At 47.7% G+C, this 23118-nt stretch overlaps 1 protein-coding gene across 10 annotated transcripts in view; it reads right to left on the bottom strand.

The window, feature by feature from the left end:
- DENND1A (DENN domain containing 1A) overlaps positions 1-23118 on the bottom strand; it is a 484353-nt gene that overhangs the window by 30092 nt on the left and 431143 nt on the right. For all 10 annotated transcript variants that reach the window (XM_063081861.1, XM_063081865.1, XM_063081863.1 and 7 more), the window contains one exon: positions 20393-20524. In XM_063081861.1, the coding sequence (XP_062937931.1) occupies positions 20393-20524 (132 nt within the window). The remainder of the gene's footprint in view (positions 1-20392; positions 20525-23118) is intronic.

Raw genomic sequence — 23118 nt, 5'->3', positions numbered from 1 at the left:
CAGGCACAGGGGGGTGGGAGGGGTGACAGTGCAGGTGGGACACAGAGATGCCAAGGTCAGTGTAAGTACAGAGCAAGGGCACTTCTACTGTATGGAAATGATAGGGGGTTCAGGTGTGTGGGATGGAGGAACCACGTGGTCCAGCAAGACTAGAGTGAGGCTGATATGAGGAAGGGCCAGGCCAGGACCTGGGAGGGGCTGGTAGGGTCAGATAATAGAGGGCCTTGAATGTCGGGCTAGGAAGTGTGGATCTTCTGAGCTCAATGGGAGTGACTTAATCAGAGACACAATAAAAGAGATCTTGGTGTCCTTGGTGTAGAAAACAGAGGGGAGGAGGATAGGAGGGCTTCTAAGGACAGACACTCCCCTCCAGCCACAGGGGCCTGCCCAGGCCTCCATAGTTTCAACTCACCATCCCTGGCCAAATGACTGCTGGGAGATGTGAACACAAGAGAGGGTAAGCCCGAAAGTGTGATTGACATGGAGGTCCCAGGGAAGAGAGCAACTCTTTGGCCTTTGCTGGTCCCTGCCTGGCTCTCAGCGTCTACATCTGTCAGCTGTGTGGGCCAGGTGAATATGCTCATTGGCTATGAAGCCCACATTTATGAGGATAGCATCTGATTTGCAGTTAATTTGTTGATGCAGCAAAACACATTGTTTCCAAAAGGTCAGGAGGGGAAGCTGTGTTAGAATATCAACTTAATTACCTGGGCGACATGGATGAGCGGGTGCCCTGCACAGGGCTGCAGGGTGGAAAATGCTCAACTGCCAGGTGCTGACTTGGGGGCAGAGAGCACAGTGTATACAGGCAGGGAGTGGGGTGGCCCCAATGCCTGGGGAGCCAGGCTCCCTGCACTGTTGGCAGAGCCGAGGTACCTTCTGTCCACCTGTGCTCCTGATGCCTAGCCAGCTGCCAGCACATTTGCTAGCTCAGAGAATCCTCTGCAGGGAATGAGGGCTGCTACCCCATTTTACAGATGGGGGAGGCAAGGACTTGCCCAGGGTCACACAGAGCAGAAAGATGACAGGCCTTTGGAAGAGGGTCAGTGAGCTCACTTCAAGTTAATTACGGGCTGGGTCAGGGCTCCTAGGATATCTGTGTATGGGTTGGGGATAGGCAGTTGTTTAGGAATGGACACACAGATGCACTCAGCCCCTGGGGGAGGGCACGCCTGGGACCATCCCTGTGAGGTGAGGATCAGCATCCTCATTTCACTGTTGGGAAAGCAGGGCCACACAGACGGTGAAATGTCAAAGTCAGCAGGAGACAGGCCAGACCCCAACCAGGGAGTGGTGTGGGGAAGGAGGTGGAAGAGGACAGATGCCCGAGGCTTCAGGGGCCCAATCAGCTTTGCCGAAGGCCAAGGGCTGTGCGTGCAAAGCTTGGGGTGGGTAGGGGGAGGGGAGGCACCCTACACAGGGAGGCCGGAGAAGGTGGGCTGTCCAATGGCAGTTGGTGCATGACAGGGCTGGCATTCAAGGCTGGCCCCAAAGTGGGTCTCAGATCCTTTGGGTCTGAACTGTGTTCTGAATTGTCCCTTTCCTGCCAGACTCCTACCTGGCCCAAACGGAGGCAGCCCAGGGATCCCTGAGGGGGAAGCTGGATAGGCTCTGAGGTTTGTCCCAGGGATGTGCCCCAACCAGACTCTGCCGAGAATAAAGAGGGTGAGAGAAAATTCACAAACTCCGTCGCTGTTTAACGAGGAAAGAGTTCACCTGGTTAATTTTCCTGGCTAGTAGCCACATCAATGCTCTGACCTGTGTGTGAAACAGACCCAGCTGGGAGGGGAAGACAAAGCTTTCTGTAGCTTTACAAAGGGCCTCTCTGGGCTGAGAGCAAGGCTCCTCTACTCTTCGGGACTGGAAATCGGCTATTATGCAAGGTATGGAAATAAAAGAGAGCTTCTTTTGATATGCCTCCAAAAAGGAGTGTATTGAAGTGATATTTTTGTGGAGTGTCTCCTTTGAAATGCCCAACAAGCTCTCGCAGGCACAGCTCTTGCTGTCCCCCAAGTCTCGTCATTATTTCCAATCCTCTTCGTCCACCCTTGACTAGAGCTGATCCTGCTTGTTGGGGAGGATCAAATGCTTGTCTCTGCTTCAGAGCTGCCCTGGTGTCGTATAGCACATGCTCTCTGCCTGAGCTGTTCGGCAGGGCACCCGGAAGGGATCATGATCTGGGATCTTTGGGCCTGAAGCATTTGAGGAGGTAACAAGCTATACTCTAGAGGGGTGCTCTTTGCAAAATGCTGCACGAGAGGGACTATTACATCACGGCCAAGGAAGAAGGTTCCATCTGGTGAGCGTCAATTCACACACGGCAACAAGGAGGTGCTCCTTCATGGAAAAGGAAGAGAGAGTGGGGGGCCCTCAATCTGGAGCACCTTCGATGGGCCAGGTGGTACTTGGAATATCCCAGTTGGTCCTAACGACTCTGGGATAGAGGCTCTGCTATGATCCCCATTCCACAGACAGGGAAACCGAGGCCTCTTGCCCAAATTCACACTACACTGTTCGGATGCTGGTGGGGCTGGGCTTCAATCGCTGGTTGTCAGACTCCAGAGTGAGGTTCCCATGTGCCCCACCTGCCAGGGGGGTGAAGGGGTGTTCAGGATCAAAAGTGGTCCTGGAAGAAAAGCTGCAGCACATGCTGTGGGATCTGGGCGAGATCGTCTCTGGAGAGATTGTGCTTAGGATCAGGCGCTCAACAAGGCACCTTGTGAGGCCATTCTCTCTGCTGGGCCTGGTTGCTCTCCTTGCTGTGAGTGAGTGCTGAGTTGAAGGACGTCTCAGGCTGGTCCCAAAGAGCAGTGCATTCTTCCCCGATGTTGACAGGAGTAGTATTTTGTAGTGGTGCTGGTTAATTTGTAGTGGCATTTGTGGTTTGAAGCCTTGTCAAGATCCCTGATTACTTCCCGTGCAGGAGCTTGGCTGACGGGGAAGTTCACATGCTGAACAAAAGCAGTGAGGCAGCTGTGAGGGATGGCTGTGCGGGGGCCTGGTGACCCTCGCCGCTTGGGGGACAGAGGCGGGGCAGGGAGGAGGGCCGGCAGCGGGATGGGGGGAGGGGAGCCTTTTGTTTTAGTCGGGTGCAGGTGCACTGTCTGAATAGGTGGCATCCCACTGGTGGCCGGAGGTCGGGCACCAGATGCAGCCAGTGGCTGGGCAGGGACAGGGCACTTTGCTGACATGTGCCATTCTTTGCCCAGACAGAAGCAGAAGGCAGGCGTCTTGCTGCTACCTCCACTAGGACAGCCATCTGGGATGCCCTCCTGAGTGACATTCCCAGGAGGTGGGGGATGTGTGGTGAGGTTAGAGTAGGGGCTTCCAGATGTTGGGAGAGATTATCCCCCTTCGGGTCCCAGCAGGGGCCACTGTTTCTTGCAATGTGCTAGGAGCTCTATGTGTAAGGTCTCTAATGATCTCAAAAACCCTGCAAAAAGAGGTGAAATCTCAACAAGGCAGAAGAGGAAACTGAGGCCACATGGCTCAGTGACTTGTTCAGGGAGGGCCTCACTGCTAACAGGTGGCAGAGCCATGATCCAAGCCCAGGAATGTCTGACTCCAAAGAAGTCCACACTCCTTCCACGAGAAACACGAATAGCAGAAGGAAGATGTCGAGACATAAACTTTATGTCATGTTGAGGGAGCACCTCTTTCTCTGGGGAGTGCTCCCTCTGACACCCTTTGAGTGTTTCTCCTGCTAAGTCTATTCTGACCACACAGAAAGATTTGTCTTTGCAGCCGCATGCATTTTGCCAGGCCCACGTCCCTACTTGGTGAGGGTTTGCTCAGTACACTGAAGGGCCAGGGCCAGCTCAGCAAAACCAAGGCTAATTTATCCTAATCTCTGAGATGATGTCCACCTCAAACAGTAAAATACTAGGAAATTTAAATGAAAATATTCTCCTGAATTTGTACAGACAGGAACACATAGCATCTTCTGGAAAGGGAGTCTAGTGACCCTTCCCAGGCCAGGTCATCACAAGCCTCCACACTGCTCTTCCAGCCACCAGCAGTCCAGGGGAGCTGATCAGTCCCTGTTGTCAGCAGGCCATTCAAGACCCAAGCCTTACCCCTGCAAGCTCCATCTCCCACCCCACCACAAGTAGCCCTTCCTTCCCAGACCTACAAAGATCCTGTCCCGTGCCTCATGAGCCAACGCCCTTAACACACATGCTGATTCTGATAAGCTCCTCCCTACTCGCCCACCTGAAGGATTTCTGGTCATCCATGAAAACTCTGTTCCCTTCCCTGAGATGTCTTTCCTCTCCTGCTGGCTCAAGAGTCAAGCACTCCTTCCTCTGTCCCTCCCCTAAGAAGGTGAGTCCTCCAAGGTTCACATCTGGGCTCCTGGCACCAGGCCTGGCATGTAGTTAGTGCAAAGTAAATGCCTGCCCAAAAGTGGGACACCAGCATCAAATGACCAGTAAGGCTATTGCCGAGTATCTGCATAGTGCCAGACCAACCAGTCATGGTCTCCATCGTTCGAGTTACTTTGTCCACAAGACTGATGTTGTTTCTGGCCTGCTTTGGATCAGGAAACCCTCTCAACCTAGAGGTATCCTAGCCTAACAGGTTGAGCCCCAGGGCCATCCCAAAAAGCAAGAGACTTTTTGAGTGGAATGCAAATGTTGAAGCGATAGGAAGTTTAGATGTGAAATATCCCCAAATTTCCCCAGTGTGTCTGTTAAAGACAGACAGTCAGGTTCACTAGACAGAGGGGCTGTTTTTTTTTTTTTTTTTTTCTTCTCTTCTTCCCTCAGAACAAATGGATGGAGAACCTGATTTTAAAATTCCTGGACCTTGGAATACATTTCTATCTGTGTCAAAGTCTACCCATCCACCACCTCAGCAGAGTTTAAAATCCTAGCTAATAGGTTAACAACTGTTTTTCTTCAGCTTCAAATGAAGAATATCAGAAGGCTGGGGGAATATGCAGCTCTCCAATTTGTACGGACTGCACACAGCTCCCTGCAATGTGTGTTTGACAGGACTGACATTTTGTACCGCTGTGAGATGGGAAAACGTGTGACATTTTTATTCATGGTGGCGTACGCCCTTGTAATGATCAGCTCTGGTCGATGTGCTTACCGCAGCAGCCCCTGAGCCCTCGGAGAACAAACAGGAACCCAAGGTGCCAGCAGTTCGACTGCCTTATTAAACACCGCCAGGATCCTAACGAAGACCAACTGCTGGAAAATCTCACTGTCAAATCCTCAAGGACATTGTCAGTGCACAGCTAACTGCATATATTTTTCATTTAAAATACTGAAATCTAGCATTGTGCCATTACATCCGAGGGGAGGGGCGTCCACTCCAGTGGCCATTCTGTCAGCTGCTTCTTCGGAACTCCAGATGCTAGAGCCAGATGCCCAGTGGGGTTCAGAGCTCAAAAAGGGGTGGCAGAGACAGGAAACTGACTTTCCAAAAACCCAGCCCTACCTTCAGGGTGAATGGCTGAAAGTTACAGGGCTCCGGTAAGTCACTTTAAAAGTCAACTCACTGGCTCTCTTTGTCAGTTAACATGAATCTGCACAATTAAAAAATCCATTTCCCCTCCTCCCACCAGCCAACCAACTTCCTATGGGTGCAACCCATTACATCCTGCAATTTGGTGCTAATCAGCCTTCTGCTTGACGGCAGGCCTTAAGACATCTGTAGGAACACACAGCTGTGGTAGGTTTCACACCTTGGCAGAAAAGCTGTGTGTCAGGGTGCCCACCTGCCATCTCACCACTTGCCTCAATTCGAAGGCCTCAAGGTCAGCGTGCAGTAGGCCCTCCTCCCTTCAGCAGTCCTTTCTAATGCGGACGCACACTGATGGATGGAAGCCCATCACTTGGCAGACCCTCAGAGCTTCGCACAGTTGTTAAACCAGGTGATTTGGTTATGGCTGCACATGCTAATGTATTGGTATACTTATTTTTGTAAATATGCATTATTTATACAATGCCTCTATTTCCATACTCAGCCGTGATGCACCAAGACACACTATACGATTTATTTATGGGGCCCTTGGCGTAACAGGCCTAACAAGACGCCTGTGCGTGGTTCTTGCCAGTTTGCAACAAACTGTGTGTGTGTGTGTACATGGTTGGCTAAACAACTGGATGTTTCCCGTCCAACATGGGCGCAGGCTTGCATTTTAAGGGGCGGCCCATAAAGTTGGTTTAGCATAAAACTGTACATCATCCTTGGTGGAAATGACCTGGATGCTGAGGAGCTGGCAACGTTCCACTCCCTTAAATGGGGAAGAGGCAGTGGAGTAAGCTATGGGTATCCTGATCTTTACAGGACCCAGAGATCATAAAAAGGAAGCCACAAGGCAGTGAGAGTGGAGGGAGTTCCCCTATGTCCTCTACGCAGGCCATTCTGCCCTTCAGCAGAACCTTCCACCCTGGGTTGCAGTGAGGGTAGCCATTGACCTTGCACACCCTGAAGGACATTAAATGTAGCCTGTGTCCGGCCTCATGCCACTCTATGATGAACTTCACCAGCTCCCACGGAGGGCATCTGGCTACCCATCAAGTTCTGTCCTTTTGGTCTAAATGTCTTGCAGATCTTGCCCTCATATTCACCCCCATAAGAGGCATCCTAGGTCAGGCTCCCAGCAGCTCTTGTGTGAATGTTAGCGGCATCATTGGTGGTCTTCCTGCCTCATCTGCTTCCGTCCCTTCCCATACTGGCCCAGAGTAAATGTTCCTAGCTGCATTCCCCTGAATACAACCCCTCACAGTTTAGCTCCTGGCCCTTGCCTGCTGGCTTCTGGTCTCCCAACATGAACCCCCTTTCCATGAAAAGTCAGGCTCTGGAACAGGAATCCTTTACATATGCCATTCTCTTTACCTGGAATGCCCACCCACTCTGGCTCCACTTGATACACAACTTGTCTTTCAAGATGCAGTTGAAATGTCACCTCTTCTGGGAAGCCTGCCCTGGTTCCCTCAGGCATCCCTAGTGTCTCTCTCCAACTGGTACCCCATGTCTAGTAGCATTTCTCTTTCCATACAGTTTATAAACTGTCCCAGGCAATGAATGCTATGAAGGCAGGAAACACATCTCATTCCTGTGACCTTGGGGCCTTGAATAAGGCTTGGCACCTGGCATGACTTGTTATATGTTGAATGAGTGAAGGAAGGACTTAATGAGGGCATAAAAGAATAACTCAGAGTTCTGCCTGGCAAAGAACTCCAAGGCTTCAGAATTTTTAGTCACAAAGGTGGGAGGAAAGCAGGGGAAGAAGAATCCTTAGCTGGTCACCATGGTTAGGGCAATGGAAGGTGTTTGGTTGATAGTCCTGGGGCAAAAACTTCCCTCTCTTCCTCCCTGTCTCTGCAGAAAGAATGATCCTGGATGGGCACACGTGAAGAGTCTGGCTCCTGGACTTCTGACAGTTTCACTCCAGGCCTCTCAAGGCACCAGCTGCCCATCTGGAGACATTCACTGTCAACCCCTCCAGAAAATGCAAACAAGACCCACCTAGAAGGGGTTTGGGACTGGAGCAACCCAAGGAAGGCCAAAAGGTGGCTGTAACCAGGGAACCATGCAGCAACATCCCAGAAATTCACTTCAAACTGCTCCCAGACAGTGTTAATCCCCCATCACATTTTGCATTGAAAGTGGGGTTTAATCAATGGTCCTTTGGGAGAAGTCCCTTTTATATATTCTGTTGATACACTTATTATATTTTTTAATTCCTTGCAGTATTAGCAAAATGCAATACAGTATTCCAGAAAACATGGAACTAAGCAGACCCACAATAAAACTAACTAGGCAAAACAATCACCTAGATCAGGGACCTGGTCAGTGCAACCTCAGGGAAAGTGTGCAGGAGACTGGCATGCAGCCTTTGCTGCTGGGGAGCTGCTGTCCCCGCCCAGCTGCCCCAGGGTCCAGTGAGCAGGACAGTAAGAGAAGCAAGGGCTCTGAATTTGAATCTGAATCTGTCCTACCAGCCAGGGGATTAGGGTAAGGTCCTGGACGCTACTGCATCAGCCTGGGGATGATGGTGTGAGAACATGCAGGCCCCTGCCGAGCATATTGCAGGGCACACAGTAGGCATTCAGAAGGATGGTATCATTGATGTTCCTAGCCCCATGTAAAGGCATCTGGGGCTCTGTCAGATTTCTTCTGGGCATAAAGCAAAGTCCCAAGCCCGGGCAGCAGCCGTGAGTCTTAGCCAGGAGTGAGGGAGAAGCAGAACAAAGTGGCCATGACCTCCACAGCTGTGCTAAGCCACATTGTTGGATTTTAAACATGCCCCACACCATTGGTGACCACAACCAAATGCTTCAGATGGAACTGAGGAAGCAGCTTGATGAGAAGCGCAGGGTAAGCCCAGGCTCTGGCATCAGAAAGACCTGGTTTTGATCTTGCTCTGCCACTTACTGTGTGACTTGAGGCAAGTTGCTTAACCCCTCCCAGCATCAGCTTTCTGGGGATAACAATGACTACATCAATATTACAGGGTTGTTGATTAAGGTAAGATTAAGTGAGATGATGCTTGTGGAGGGGCCTGGCTCACACATAAGGAAAAGAAAACTTCAATCTACGTGACCCTTCCTTACCCTCCATCTCTTGGTTAGTCCTTGTTGTCCCTTCCCCTGGGCGTGGCCAGGTTAATCATTTTCCAGGCAGTGCCTGGCTCTGCCATGGTTAGGGACTGATAGGGGATATGCAACAGGCAGCTCCTGGCACAACCCTCCTGTGGCCATGGAGTGGGAATCCCATGCAGCCACAGACACCGAGCTGACTCTCTAGGAGGATCTTGCTTGTGGGACATAATTTATTTTCAGTATTTTACGTTTTATTTCTCCTTCCCCACTGTGATAAACTCCCCACCTTTGGCGCAGAGAATTCTAATCTGAGAAGATGCCTCCTCTGGTCTTGCTGAATCAGATTTCCTGCTCTTGTCCTGCTGGGCTCAATATCTCCCTTGCAGGGAGCTGGATTCCGAGTGGTCCCAACACAGACCTTTAAAGAAATGCTGTTTTTCGGCTCTGTTTGGTCCCCTGGCAAAGAGGCCCTGCTGCCTCACTGCTGCACATGGATAGACTCAGTGGACCCAGGAGGCCTGTCACTCACAACACGGCACCATATGCAGGGATTCTAAAGCGAACAAGGCACTGCAGGACAGCGGCCCCTCTTTTCTTCCTTCTGCTCTGCTGAACTGCTTGGTTGCTCAGGGCACAAGGAGAAGCAGATCCGCCCTCACTCTTCCTGACTTTTGTGTGGTCATTCACCCACTGCTTGTGCATTCCCCAAACTCTCACTGGGTAACTTGTCTGTGTCAGGTCCTGCGAGGGTATCAAGAATGCAGAGATGAGGCCAATACCGTCCCTGCCAGGGGACAGTGTCTAAATGCATCACCAGCAAGCAGGTGCAGGGATGGCACTGCCCCAGAGCGATGTGGGAACGACTTGGCTTGGAGAAGTCAGGGAGGGCTTGAAGGGTTGGTAGCACCTTATCAGGTGGAACAGAAGAGGAAGGATATTCCTGGCATGGAGGCAGTAGGAGCTGCTTCATCGCTGGGTCTCCCTAGTGCCCAGCCCAGGGTCTGGCCTGGAGTAGATGCCCATAAAGAGCTGGTGAATGCATGAATACAAGGTGTTGCAGACTAAAGGGGAGGTCAGGACCCTGCTCTGTGTGGGGGCACTTCACAAAGACTTGCAGGGTGCATAGGAACTGGCCAGAAGTAGAGGATGGCAGGGACCTCGAACCCAGAAGGCCCAGCTGTGGTAAGGGTGGACTTGGGAGTGGTGACTTCTGGCAGGGCCCTGACAGCTGGGTATGTTCTCCTGACCACGTAGGGAAATCAGAAACCAGGGGAGAGGATCCTGGGGAGGGAGCCACTTTCTGGAGGGCTCATGGGACTGCCTAGCTCAATACTTGCTAATGTCTTCTGATGCCCTCTGTGCCTCACAAACTAGCTGAAGGGAGGGACACAGGACCCCAGGGATATGATCGATGTATGGGTGCAATGGGGCAGGTTTGGAAAGTCCAAGGACAGACTCCCAACATTCCAGTAGCTGAAGCTCATGAAACAAGAATGGGTTAGAGATGGACAGTAGGAGCTGCCAGAACAAAGGTGGTGCTAGAAACCATAGGTATAGCACCCTTATGGCTCCCCATGGAGCTTAGAGAGTTGGAGGCATGCCAGAGACAGGGAAGAGCTCCATCTAAGGGAAGGGAGGACAAAATGTATCTCCTGAGTACAGAGAGCCCAGCTCAGGCCTCCCTCCTTGTCTGGACTCTCCACTTCAGTCAGCCATGCTGCAACTAGCCAGACCAATTTCCACTCCTTTGTGTATTTTCGCTGAGTCTTTCCGGATACCATACCTTGGGCCAAAGGAATGATTTAAAAGGTAAGAACTGTCTATTGCAACCAGCTGGAGCAACCAAGAGGGGACTGCTTGGGCCAGGTGCAGGGCATTCTGGAAGAGCCTACAACAGCTGCCATCTTTAGACTCTCAGGTTTGGAACCTTCCCCATGTACCTGAGACAGCCTGAAGAAGCTGCTCCCACCATCCTAGGAAAATGAGCTCTCTGCGTGCTCTTTGAAGCAGATGAAGAGTGAGGGTGTTAATTGAACTTGACATCTATTTTGCAATGGTCTCCAGCAAGTCCACAGTGAGGGGGTGATGGGCACCTCCCAAGGATGCTGGCAGAGAAACCACCCTGAAGACCAAACTGGTTGGAGTTTAAAACAAACTAAAAGGGCAAAAAGGGGACTTTAAGATGCCCCATGGCATAATCACACAAGCACAAATCTGGGCCTTTCAAAACTACCAGATGAATTCTGTCCATCAGTATTAAGTTGAACCACTGGCTTTGGGCCAGTGGACTCCCTGAAGTCAGGGATTGTGTCACTGTCATCCCTATTTTCACAGACGTGGCAAAGAGTAGGTAGCAGTGATTATTTGCTGAACAAATGACCTAGGTTTTTGGCTTCTATCCTTCCTCACTCCTGGGCCCTGGATTGGAGCTGACCCTGCTACACTCCATTCCCCAGAAGCGATCACAGGCAACTGTGGGCAGCTGTGCCCATCCCTGTTCCCTGGGACTCCTACCTCCTCTTTCCTTGGTCTGCCATGCACTGACCTGCTCTTTCTTCTGTCCCTTCTCTATCTGGTGCCCTAGTTGATGTCTGACTTTGACTCTCAGCCCTGCAAATTCTCTTGGTTTTAGGATCCCCACAGGTCTGGGTATGAACCTCACTCTGCTGTCAGAGGACAAGGGGCTGGGATAGTGTCTCCTGTTTGGCCTCTGTGCACACTACCAATTTAATCTTTTCTCCCTTCTTTTGACAATAGCCCCCTGATTTCCTTTCCAGGAACCATCCCGTCTTCACCTCTCAGGTATGTGCTTCAGGTTGGGCCCCACCCACAGCACACAGAAAACCCTAGGCCACAATGACTGGTTTTGAAGTGGGCATATGGTCAAAGTTGGTTCTAGGAGTAAAGCCATGTCTTGTGTGGGAGTTACTAGGAACTGATGCTCATTTTTCTGCTGGTCTTGCACCTGGAAGAATGTGGTCTGGAGCTACTACAGTCATCTTGTCACCAAGAGGGGAAGGCCTGCTGAGAAATGGCACTAACAGAAGAGAGAATGCCAAGAAATGCAACAAAAAAACTGGGCCTGACTGACATGATCTGATACGTGGATCAAGCCATACCTGAAGCTAGTATGAGCCAACAATTTCTCTTTTGGGTCTCTTGCAACCCAAAGTACCCTGACTAATATAGATTCTGAGTAAAGGCCCTGACACTGGTCTCTGGGGCTTGACTGGCAACTGATACCAATACTAATGCCTACACATGCCATTTTTATCCTGTATTCTACTTTTTCACACACACCAGGAATGTATCCAGCATGCCTTTGTGACTAACGGTGGGTTTGATGTACAGAGGACAGAACACCAACTTACTTGTCTTGATGACAACTGAGGCCCAGAAACATAAAGAAGGGCCCAAGATCTGGAAGGAAACCAGGAACAAAGCCTCACTTGTGGCTCTACATCCTGGGATCCCAGGCCCGCACCCAGGCAGCTGCACTGGCCCTGTCATGACAAACCCAGCGGGAAACTGCAAGGTTCTCAGCACACAGCTGGGTGAGAACCTGAGCTTTAGGATGAACAACATGGCTTTGAATCCTGCTGCTTCTGAGCTGTACAGCCTTGACTAAGTCCCCATCCTCTCTGAGCCTGTCTCCTCTGCAAGAGGGGATAATATTGGAGACCCTCACAGGGTGGCTGAGAGGATGGAGTAGGCTAGCCCACTGGAATCACCTAGCACGGTGTCTGGGGTTGGAACAGAGACCCATTTCTTCAGGTCTCAGTGAGGAGCCTGGAGGTGGGGGAGAGCAACTCATCCCCAAGCCACTCCAAAACTCCCTTAGAGCATCCCAGTTAAGAGGTACTCAAAGTGACATTAAAGTGCTCAAGTCCCAGGAGGAGGCTGGTTGGGGAGGGTGACTGATCTTGGCCCCTGGACCTTCCGCAGCATCCTTAGTTTGTGCTGAATGGAGGTGGTGCAGCTTGGAAAGCAAGCTGCTATTCTGAATGTGCATTTCCTTTGGCTGCTGATATTTCTCAGCCCTTCCATGGCACATCAGGAGCTCCACACTCACTGCTGAGCTCTCTGGCCCTCTCCAGCTCCCTATAACAAGAGGAATACTACCTGAGAAAGCAATACTAAATGCTTAATCAGACATCTCCTGAATTTTCAACTCAATTCTTATGAATTTCCAGAATCTGATTTCTCTTTTTTGATTGGCAAGTTTTTCCTACTGAAATCGAACATGTCTGCTCAGAGGAGCAAACTCTGGCCTTGTTAACCTTTCATCAGAAAGCTGTCTCTTGGCTAGCCTGGGCTATAAAAAGGCGAGTGTTCATGGAAGACAGGCCTGGCCAGCCACCCTCGACAGAGACCTGACAAACCCACCACCAATTAGGGACCACACTGCTTTAGGTAATGGCAGTGACTGAGTTGAAACAACTTTGGACAGCACCCTGCCAGAATGAAGGCTGTGTGTGTGTGTGTGTGTGTGTGTGTGTGTGTGTGTGTGTGTGTGTCACAGTCACCCTGCAGCTGGCACAAAGACTGGATCAGAGCAGAAGGAGCTGGAGGGACACAGCGGGGAGACCACCACAGTAGCTCTGCTTTCTCACACAAAGACATGGCTGAAAAGAGCACAAAAAGGGGTAATGGAAAGGGGGAAACATCACAATTTGGAAACAACAGTGTTTGAAAGAGCAGTGTGCAGGGAGCTCAGCCTCATGGACTGTGAGAGCATGGCTGATGAGTTAGGTCGAGACAATGACTTTGGACTGTAGCCCATGATGCTCGCCTGCTGCCCTGGCCTGCCTCCGGCCTAGACACAGACTAAGGCAGCATTGTCTGCCATCTTCAGCGCCAGCTCCCAGCCTTGCTGCCAGAATCTCTCCCTCTGCACAATGACCCTCGGCCTCCTCTGGGTATAGGTTTTGCCTTTCCCACTGCGCGCTATAGGGATGCAGTGATAAATTCAGTGATAAATATGTGTGGGCAGGAGGGCTACCCCTGAGGAAGTGCGTGTTCTGAGAGCCCGGATGATGGCCAAGCACTGGAGGACAGGGCCGGTTGGGAGGCTATGTCAGTGGGTGACTGACAGTCAGTTCCATGCATACCCGTTGGGGAAAGAGACTGATCCTTACCTGTGGCCTATGTGCAGGACTGAGATAGGTATTTAAGAACAATATCTCATTTAATCCTTATAACAACCTATGATGTGGGCTGGGCATTTTCATCCCCAGTCTAAAGATGAGAAAGCTGAATTTCACTAAGGTTAAGTAACTTACCAGCTAGTTAGTGACAGAGCTGACACACAATCCAGGGCTGTATTTGCTTTCTCTGTCTCTATGAATGGATGTTGTATATGTGTATGTCTCTTGTGTGCATTTGTACATGTGTGTATTTTTTGGTCATACCATACCATTTGAAAGTAAGTTGCAGGAATCAAGATTCTTCTCCCTTAAATACTTCAGTGTGCATCTCCTAGCAATAAAGATAAATCCCTACAAAACTATATTAACAATAATTCTATAATATTATCTAACATCCCAGTCCATCTCCAAATTTTTCAACTTTCTCAAGAATGTCTTTAAAGCTGTTTTTGTTTTTAAACATAATCCAAATTAGATTTACACGTTGCATTTGATTATGTATCTTAGTCTCTTTTACAGATAAAATCTTTATGTCTGATTGATCCTGTTGATTTATTTGGTGTAACTCAAAGGATGATGAGCCTTTCCCTTCTCCTGACTACTCTCTTCCCCGCTCCTCTCTTGCACAGGTCTACCCATCCTTGGGGCATGGGGGCCGGGGACATCCCAGTCCTCTGCCTTATTCCTCTCCCCTCCTTTCCTGCAGCATATATGACTGGCATTAAGACCTCATAAATACACACAAAATAAAACGAGACAAAATCTAAATTCCTGTAATATAAAGCTGTTTCTACTTGGAAACAAAATCCTTATTAATGGAAAGTAAATATGGAAATAGTTTTTAACCACTAATGGGATATTCACTTCTTCTTCAAACGAACAAAATTATAAGCATAGCAACTGAAATGAAACCAAATAACTTGCTGGGCACACAGCAAGTACTTAAACAATAATCAATCAGTGATTACTTAAGTTAAACATCCACACCAATAATAAAACCCCAGGATGCTTACTGACTGCCAGCTCAGTGCCAAGCCCTGCAGAAGATAGTGGACTTTTCAGAGGCTCACGTTTTCATGAGAAAGTCAAACAATTACAAGGCTATGTGATAAGCATGGCACATGAAAAATCCTGGGATAGCACAAAGACAGGAGTTACCAACTCTTCCTAGGAGAGTTGGGAGGATTTACAAAAGGGACCTGATTGGGCTTGGACAGGCAGATTGTAAAAGGCCTCATGCACCATGCCAAGGTGGAAGAGGGACTCTTCAAGGGAGGCTACGAGCAGGGGTGTGACAGGCCACTTGTGCGTGCTTCCAATGGACCCCTAAAAGGCCACATAGGGACTGCAGCAGAGGGATTGGTGTTGCCAGTTGGGAACCTGTGGAAGAGACCAGGTGAGCAATTATGCAGCCTGCACTGAAGCTATGGCAGAGGCTTTGGAGAGGGGAGGCTGAGCAGTGTTCAGGAGCGGAAGGGAGAGGCTCTGAGGAGGGGAGGGTGGACACAGACTTCTGGATTGGCACTTCAGCAGTGCCATTTGCTGTGGTGGGAGATGGAGGAGGAGGACTGAGTTTGGTGGGGAGTGTACGTTCAGATTGGAGGCCTGTGGTTTGAGGCATGTGGGGAACACAGGAACACCTGCTGGAGGCATTTGGGAGGCAACGGCTGAACTGAAGGGAATTGTGTGTGACTTCCAAGCTCAATGGGGCAGAAGGAATTTCTCAGGGCACTCAGAGCCAAGGGTGCTGAGAAGGCATTTGCTGGCTGGGAGGCTTCTCCAGCCCAGCAGGGCACTGGCACTAAATGACCTGGCTCATTCCTCTAAAGCCAGGACTCTCCATACACAGAAGCTAGCGGGGAACCACATTCCAAAAGCTGCTCCTGGGGATGGTGTTAAATCTCTCGGTCGCAGCTCTCTGGAAGCAACAGTGGTGCTTGGTTTTGGCTTTGATTTAAACAGTTTTTCAAACTTTAAAGAGGCTTAGAAACCTTTGCTCAAATGGGAGAAGAATAGAGAAACCTTTCAATACGTACTTTTGGGAAACATATCAGATTGGACGGCAGGCCGTTACTTTGCAGATCAGTCATTTGGGAGCAACAAATAGAAGGGGGTCCTAGAACTGGTTTGCCATCATGTTCTCAGCGAAGCCTCATCCTCCCTGTCAACGAAGGGCTCCTGGGAGGGCTGGCCCCTGGCCGAGGCCTACAGCCTTGGCAGCCCACACCCAGGATGAGAATCCAGCATCACTGGACTCACAGCCAGTCCGGTTCCCCTAGCCAGGAGGGACAGCTGCGCACCTCCAAGAGAAGCAGAGGTGCTGCTGCTGGCTTTGGAGAAGGAATTAGCTACTCATTGCTGCAAACGCTGTCCCAGGCGGTTTCTTCATTTGTACAATGGGTAGAACATCTCCTTCCTTACCAGCGGACGCTGAAGACTTAATTCAGTGAGCACAGAGGTGAAAGCCCTACTAGCCTGTCCATCTTACTAAATGTAGGGGCAGAGTGGGTTCTATGGGGTGCTACCTCTGCCGATTCCCTGGAAGGGAAGGGGGTTGAGGCAAGACGCTCTAGCTGAGGATGCCCAGGCCCTGCTGGGAGGACACTGCTCCCTCACTCCTTCTACAGCCATGGAAAGCAGGCAATTTCCATCCCCTTCCAGGTGAGAAAAGCATGGGGAAGTCTTCAGTTAGTCTCTGTGCTCGCTCACTCCCTCCTGCCCAGAACAGGAGTGCCTCCCTTGGAGTTTGGGAGAAGGAAGTGAGGCTGCACCATCGCCCTTCCTCCTCCTGCCGCAGCTCCTGCTTGCCAGGAGCTATGGGCAGCTGTGCCCCGGGCCAGGCTCGCCGCTGTCCACTCATCCCGTGTGGAGTAACTCAGTTTTTTAAAATCTGAGGTAAAGTTTAAGCAAACATTTGGCCTCAGGTCTAACGCAATATTCTCCTTTCAGTCTTATCAATAAAAAAAAGCCGGCATTGTCTCCTGGGCCTTGTTTCCCAGTTGATTCTAAACTTGAGAGGGGGAAAATGGTTATTTGAAGACTCTCTAAACCTAAACATTTTCCCAGGTAGGAACAGGCACTCTCAAGTTATTTGACACTTTTGAACTCTTCAAAGAAACCATACATGATAAGAAAGCAGAGGCCAACTAAAAATCCCTTTATTTTGCTCGCCACAAGCTCTGTGTGGTGTGACATATGTCTGCTTTAGAAAACAAATGAATTGCTAGTGAGTTCAGTTTGTTGACAAAATATCTTGTAATTACGGGTCCAACTTGGGACTATGTAGAGTGGTCTTGGGGTGAAGAGGCTGCCTATGTGGGGCCCTCGGAGTGCCCGGAGCTCACCTCTCTCACTGCCTCCGCCACTCTCGGTAGGGACTGTCCATTGGCTGATCTGTCTCTATCATTATGCCCCACAATGGTGGGGATCAAAGACTTATTTATCCTACACACAGTATGTCTCAATATCTGGATGAATATCTGCATAGCTAAATGGAGGAATGGTCACTGTCTCTAAGGAGAAACTCTACTGAGGCAGAGGACAAGAGAGCATCTTTTCTCCCCTGGCAGAGGCAGCTCTTCCCTCGACACTAAGCTCCCGTCTTGCCAGCCCCCACAGCAGAGCTACTGTCCAAGGGCTCTGCAAATGGCCTTTGTCAGGCTCCTGGCCACCTTGTCAGATGCCTCCACGGAGTTCCCCTGCCAGCTGCACAGGTCCCAGCTTTGCAAGGTGGAGAGATTAATTTAACAATCTCAACAGTCTCTGCCTGTTGGCAAGCTAAGTGTTCTTAAAGAATGAAATCCACACAAATGCAAACCCAAGGCAAGGACTTTTTCTTAGGTTAGTATGCACTAACTGGCTGGTTGAAGATATTTTGCAGTGACACATCAGCTTTAACAGACATATCAAACAGCTGAAGTCCAGTTTGTTGACAAAATATCTTGTAATTTTGTTTGCTTGGTGAGGAAGCTGGCATGGGCTCAACTTAGACTGTCCTGTCCTGGGTTTTTGTGCTGGCAATGTGGCCCTGGGCAGGTCCCTTCAGGTCTGAGCTCCAGCCCTGGATAAATAAAATGGGGCTAATGATCACTTCCTTAAAGAGCTATGATAGAGATGATATAAGATATTAGGGGATCTGTTGTTTTCCAGAAAGAGAATGTATACCACTGGGGCCACATGAGTGGTTTAGGTGATCCCTTGATGAACACTTAAAAAAAATTTTCTGTATGCCTAGAAAAAATTGGACTAGTATATCAATCCTAGGATTTTACCAATGTCAACGCTTAAGATGAGGCTAAAGTTGGTATGGATGTCAGGTTTGAGTCTGTTTAAAGAAAAATACTAAGCAAAAAAAAAAAAAAGTACAGATAGTAGGAGAGTGTGGCAAAATTTCTGAAATGAAACTCAAAAGACTGTTCTTTGGGAAGAATGTCAAGTCCCTAAAACTCGTAACTGCCAATAGTAGGTGCTCTAGAAATGCTACCTGTATGGTTAGGGGTCCATCAAACCAGGCACCTGGGGAAGGACTAAAGGACAACCTACCACGGGGGCAAAGCTGGAAAGAGTTAACAGAAAGAGGTCTGCCATTTCCCTGGCCCATTCCCCTGCCCCCCAAATCTGTCACCTAATGAAGAAGGGGCCGGCACAAGTGAGCTAGCTGGCAGTTCACTTACAGCAAACTGATTAAGAATGTTCAACCAACAGCAGACTGTAGACCTTTCCAGAGAAAATAAATAGAGTGTAGACTGTATGCAAATGTGTTTGTCACTTTGACAGCACGTCTCAATTAAGGCATCTCGTGGCTGTGGGTAGGCTCTGCGGCTGCAGCTGGAAGGGAGAGCCCACTGCATGGCTGATACTAGGGGCTTGACCTTAATCCGCATGCATGCATTAAAAAAAATCCTGCCTTCTTGTACACTTGCATAATGCTGGCAGCCACGTGAGGGAAGTGACAAACGGGGAAAAAAAGCCACTTTCATCCTCTCCAGTTTGCAGACCTGTGAAGGCACAGACAGCTCTTATTTCAACAGAGTTTGGGGTGGCTTTTTTAATTGTTTATCCCCCACCCGCGTGCACATACACTCTTATTCTGCATTTAGCTGTGAATGACATTAAAGCATCTCTACTTCTTGCTGAAATGGAAAGAAGGTCTTTCTCCATTTCAAATAGGGCCTCTTTTTTGTGTGTTTCGAAAATGGAATGTTTAACACCATGAAATCCCTCTTCCCCCACCCCCTCTTTCTCTGTAATGGGCTCCAAACTCCAGCGAGGGGCTCCTTTCATGGGAAGGTTAGTGTGTGCAGGAATGAGGACAAAGGAAAGCAGGAAGCTGACTCTGGAATGCCATGCTGGCGACAACCAGGGGGTTGTGCTTTCAGCAAACACAGCCAGGGAACTGGGGTGTGGATTTCTCCAGCAGGGCCTGAGCCTGGGGAGGAAGCAGCTCTTCAGGGGTGCAGACGCCAATGCAATTTGAAGACAATCATTAAACAAATGAGCACCGCCCCATGGATACTCCTTTCTTGCACTGCATTTCAATTTTTATACCACACCTTTTAAGAGTAAAATGAGAAAAGGGGTGAACCTTCCCAAATTAAAGATTTATGAACATATTATCTGAGAATATTGATTACCGAAGAATGATTCTTGTGTTCCAACAAACTCACCCCTTACAATAATAACCCACAGCAATGATTTTGTTAGTTCCTTTCATTTCTAAATAGCTCAATGCCTGGTACATAGTAGGCTCTTGATAAATGTCTGTTAAAAATAGGAATATTTAAAATGTAGGTTTCTAGGTCTTTTATGTCGTGAAATAGCAATTACATTTAAGATAAAAATCATAAAGACTATTTTAGTCATGTGTCATCTAATAAATAGCTAAAGAAGTCAGGTGATTTAAGTATAAATAACCTTGCAAATTCGTGTTAACAGCCACATCTTTCTAGCAGAGACATTTCTCATAAACCAAAAAAATTATGACTTTTGCTAATCAAAAGAGTCAATTCAAGAGAAGTAGGAGAGAGTATACGATCTTTTTCAACGAAAAGTATAACCAGAGATAGGAAACGACTAAACATTTTTAGTTTCTATACAAAGTACAATGTTTTACTTAATGGAAAAAAAAATCAAACAGACAATTTTCAAATGCTCAGGTTGTTGAAAATAGTTGGTTAAAGAATCAGATCTCTAGAATCGTAGCACGGGTGTTTACTCTGAGAAGCACGACTTGCAATATTGATTTTCAGGAAGTACATTAATAAAGAACTCCTAATTGATTTTTTTTAAGACTTCGCTTGTTTCCTTTTATTTGAAGGTGCAAAGAAGGGCCTGGGATGCTAAAGTGTTCTAATGAGATGCTTAGCTAACAGAGGCGCCTTAACGGAGTGCCCTGGAGTGGGGGAGGCAGCAGCTGCGTTTAATGACTTCACTCAATAGTTGAGCTAGTTTATGACCACAGCCATGCTGCCTCCCTGAAATTTTTGAAAATTCACCCTCAAAACATGTTTGCACCAAATAAACATTTGAAGATATGAACAACTTCATGAAGTTGCTTTGCCAAAGACAACTAAAATGAAAAACTGTCTGCTGCATGTGCTACTGCTTCTGCTAAAAACAAAAAAATAAAAATAAAATAAAATAAAAACCCAAAACAAAACAGACCAGTAGAAGGGCCAAGGTACATACCTGTCCAAAGTGGACAGTGATCGGTCTCCGGTCTTCTCGGAGCTTGGGGTCCTTGGCCTCCACCAGTGGGGATGGCGCAGTCTTCGGCAGCTGCTCTTCCATGGAGGGGGCACAGCCATTCTCGGTGATGTCCTGCAGGGAGAAGTATGGTTGGGGGATGGTATTAGGGTTCTGGCACTTGTGCTCTCTCAAACCCCACAGCTAAGAGGCCTGCTCCAGAGCTCTCTGTGGGACATTCTGAGCTATCCTCCTGATAGAGATGGAGGAAATAGAAGGCTAACTTAGCTCTCTATGACTAAGGACTAGAGAGACCAAAATCATTCACATTAAATTACACAGATAACAATAATTCACAATGGTGGGGAAAAATCATCTTTCATCCTACTACTTACACAGCTATTTCCATTTTTACATATTCACTCTGTGCACATTCAGACAGTTAAAAATTATTTGCAATCACAGCTCATGCATAATTTTATATCCTGCTTTTCCCCGATATATTATAAGCATCTCCATGGTGCTACATAGTCATTATAATAATTTTAATGGATACATAATACTTTATTGAGCAGATATATAATACTTCAATAAACCATTCCAATACTATTAGACATTTAGGTTGTTTCTAATTTTTTTTCAACTTTCTAAATACCAGTGATAAATATTGTAGTTTCTTTTTCTTTTGTATTATTTCTTTTATGGAAACCCTAAGAGTGAAATTACTGTGTCAAAAGACATAAGCATTTTTAAGGCTTTTTATTCATTCTACCAAATTGCTTTCCAATTTACACCAACTACCAGCAATGGATGCATTATCAGTTTCACGGTTCTCTTTAGCCTTATCGTTTTAAAAATGTATCGCTAATTTAATAGGTGAAAAATTAGACCTCATTGTTGTTTTAATTTGCATTACTTTAATTATTTATGAGTGTGGACATTTTTTCCATGTTTGTTTACTGATGACTGTTTGTGAACATGATGTGGTCGTGTTCCCTCTTTCCTGCCCTTTCATCTTTCAGGCAGAGAATAAAGAGAATGAAGTCTGAGTCATGGCTGCATGACTTGGGGAACATTTAGGGAACCGAAGAAATCTTTTTAAATCCAGAAACTTATATTTAATTTGTACTTCTGATGAATGGAGTCAAATTATAAGGAAAAGAAAAACCTCAGTGTGCAAAAGGCAGGTAACAGCTCCTTTGGCTAAAGCTGACAGCTGACTATACACATGCATTATTTGGAACATGGCTGGGGTCTGCTTGTGCAATAGAGACCACATGTTTTATCCAAGTCAAGAAAGCTGCTTAAATCTTCACTGGAACAAGGCGGAGAATAAATGTACAAATAAGTAATATTTAAATAATCATTTTTTACCAAGTTAAAAAAAAACAACCTCACACCCAGAATTAAGTAATAAATACAATTTCCAATTCTTTTCATTGTAAAAATAAACACATTTTGGTCAACAAAACATACACTATGATACTTATTAAATTCTGCTCATGAGACTTTTGGTAATTGGTCGTTCTTGACTTCTCAGCTGAACAGAGAAAATGTTGACACATGGAGAAAAGTGGTCTCATTGAATAATCATGCATTGAGGAAGAAACATGTAATATCTATGAGCCTCAGTTTCCTCATCTGTGAAATGGGGATAATGGTAGCTATGAAGATTAAAGGAGAGATAATGCAACATAAGTGTCTAGAACAATATTAGCTATTCAATAAACAATACGAATTGCACACACACACACACTGTACATACATATGAGGTTACTTCAAAAAGTCCGTGGAAAGATTCGTTCATATTATCTTTTAATTCTATTTTTCCACAAACTCTTTGAAGAGTGTGTGTGTGTGTGTGTGTGTGTGTGTGTGTGTGTGTGTGTGTGTGTCATATCCAGCTGCCTACCTTCTGGCCTCCTCTCCTAAGGAATCAAGGCTGCCTGTAGAGGCCAGCCCTGAGGAGTCTCTACTGCTTGGTAAACAATACAGGGAGATGATGACCTCTTGGCTTTACAGGGAGGGCCTGGATCAGCTGGCTCACATTGCCAGGCTGAGGCTCAGTGATGAAAGAGGTTGCCGACAGCCAATTAGAAATGGCTCTTTTGGAAAGGGGCTGCCCTAAGGTGCTCAGGTCAAGTGGAACAAAGAGGGGGAGGGGCTCCTCCTGTGCCAGAAAGCAACAAAGGGCAAGAGGGGCATTTTGGATCCTGGTGGGGGTACTTAGAGGATAGACACAAGAGGCTGAATAAGGCCAAACAGTAACAATTTCACTCTTGATTCAGGAAAAATATTGTATGTATGTGTGCGTGTGTGTGTTTGGCTGAAAGAAAAATGGAGCTGCAAGGTAACATGGTAAGACAATATCGGTGTTAACCGAAAACTGTAAGATGATAGTTATTTTAAAGAAATGCATGTGGGAGTTTTTGGAAAAGTATCTTAGTTTAAGTATATAAATAAAAATATTGTATTCTAGTTTTGTTTTTACCATTAACTAGCTGTCTGATCTTTCCAGCTCACTCAACCTCTCTGTACCTCTGTCTTTATTTTTACAATGGAGAGACCACCACCTACTTGGCAAACTTCAAACTGCTAGGAGAATGGGTTAAATGAGATGAGATATGAGGAAGGTTTGAAAAATGTCACAGCACCGTGCAAATTGAATGTTAGATCCTTACCCCCTGCAAAATGGAGAGAGAACCTGCTAAATAGAAGAGCTTCCCTGT

The sequence above is a fragment of the Cynocephalus volans genome, chromosome 17, assembly GCF_027409185.1.
Source record: "Cynocephalus volans isolate mCynVol1 chromosome 17, mCynVol1.pri, whole genome shotgun sequence".
Taxonomy (NCBI): domain Eukaryota; kingdom Metazoa; phylum Chordata; class Mammalia; order Dermoptera; family Cynocephalidae; genus Cynocephalus; species Cynocephalus volans.
The sequence above is the reverse complement of the archived record's forward strand: the minus strand, read 5'-3'. Positions and strand labels throughout refer to the sequence as shown.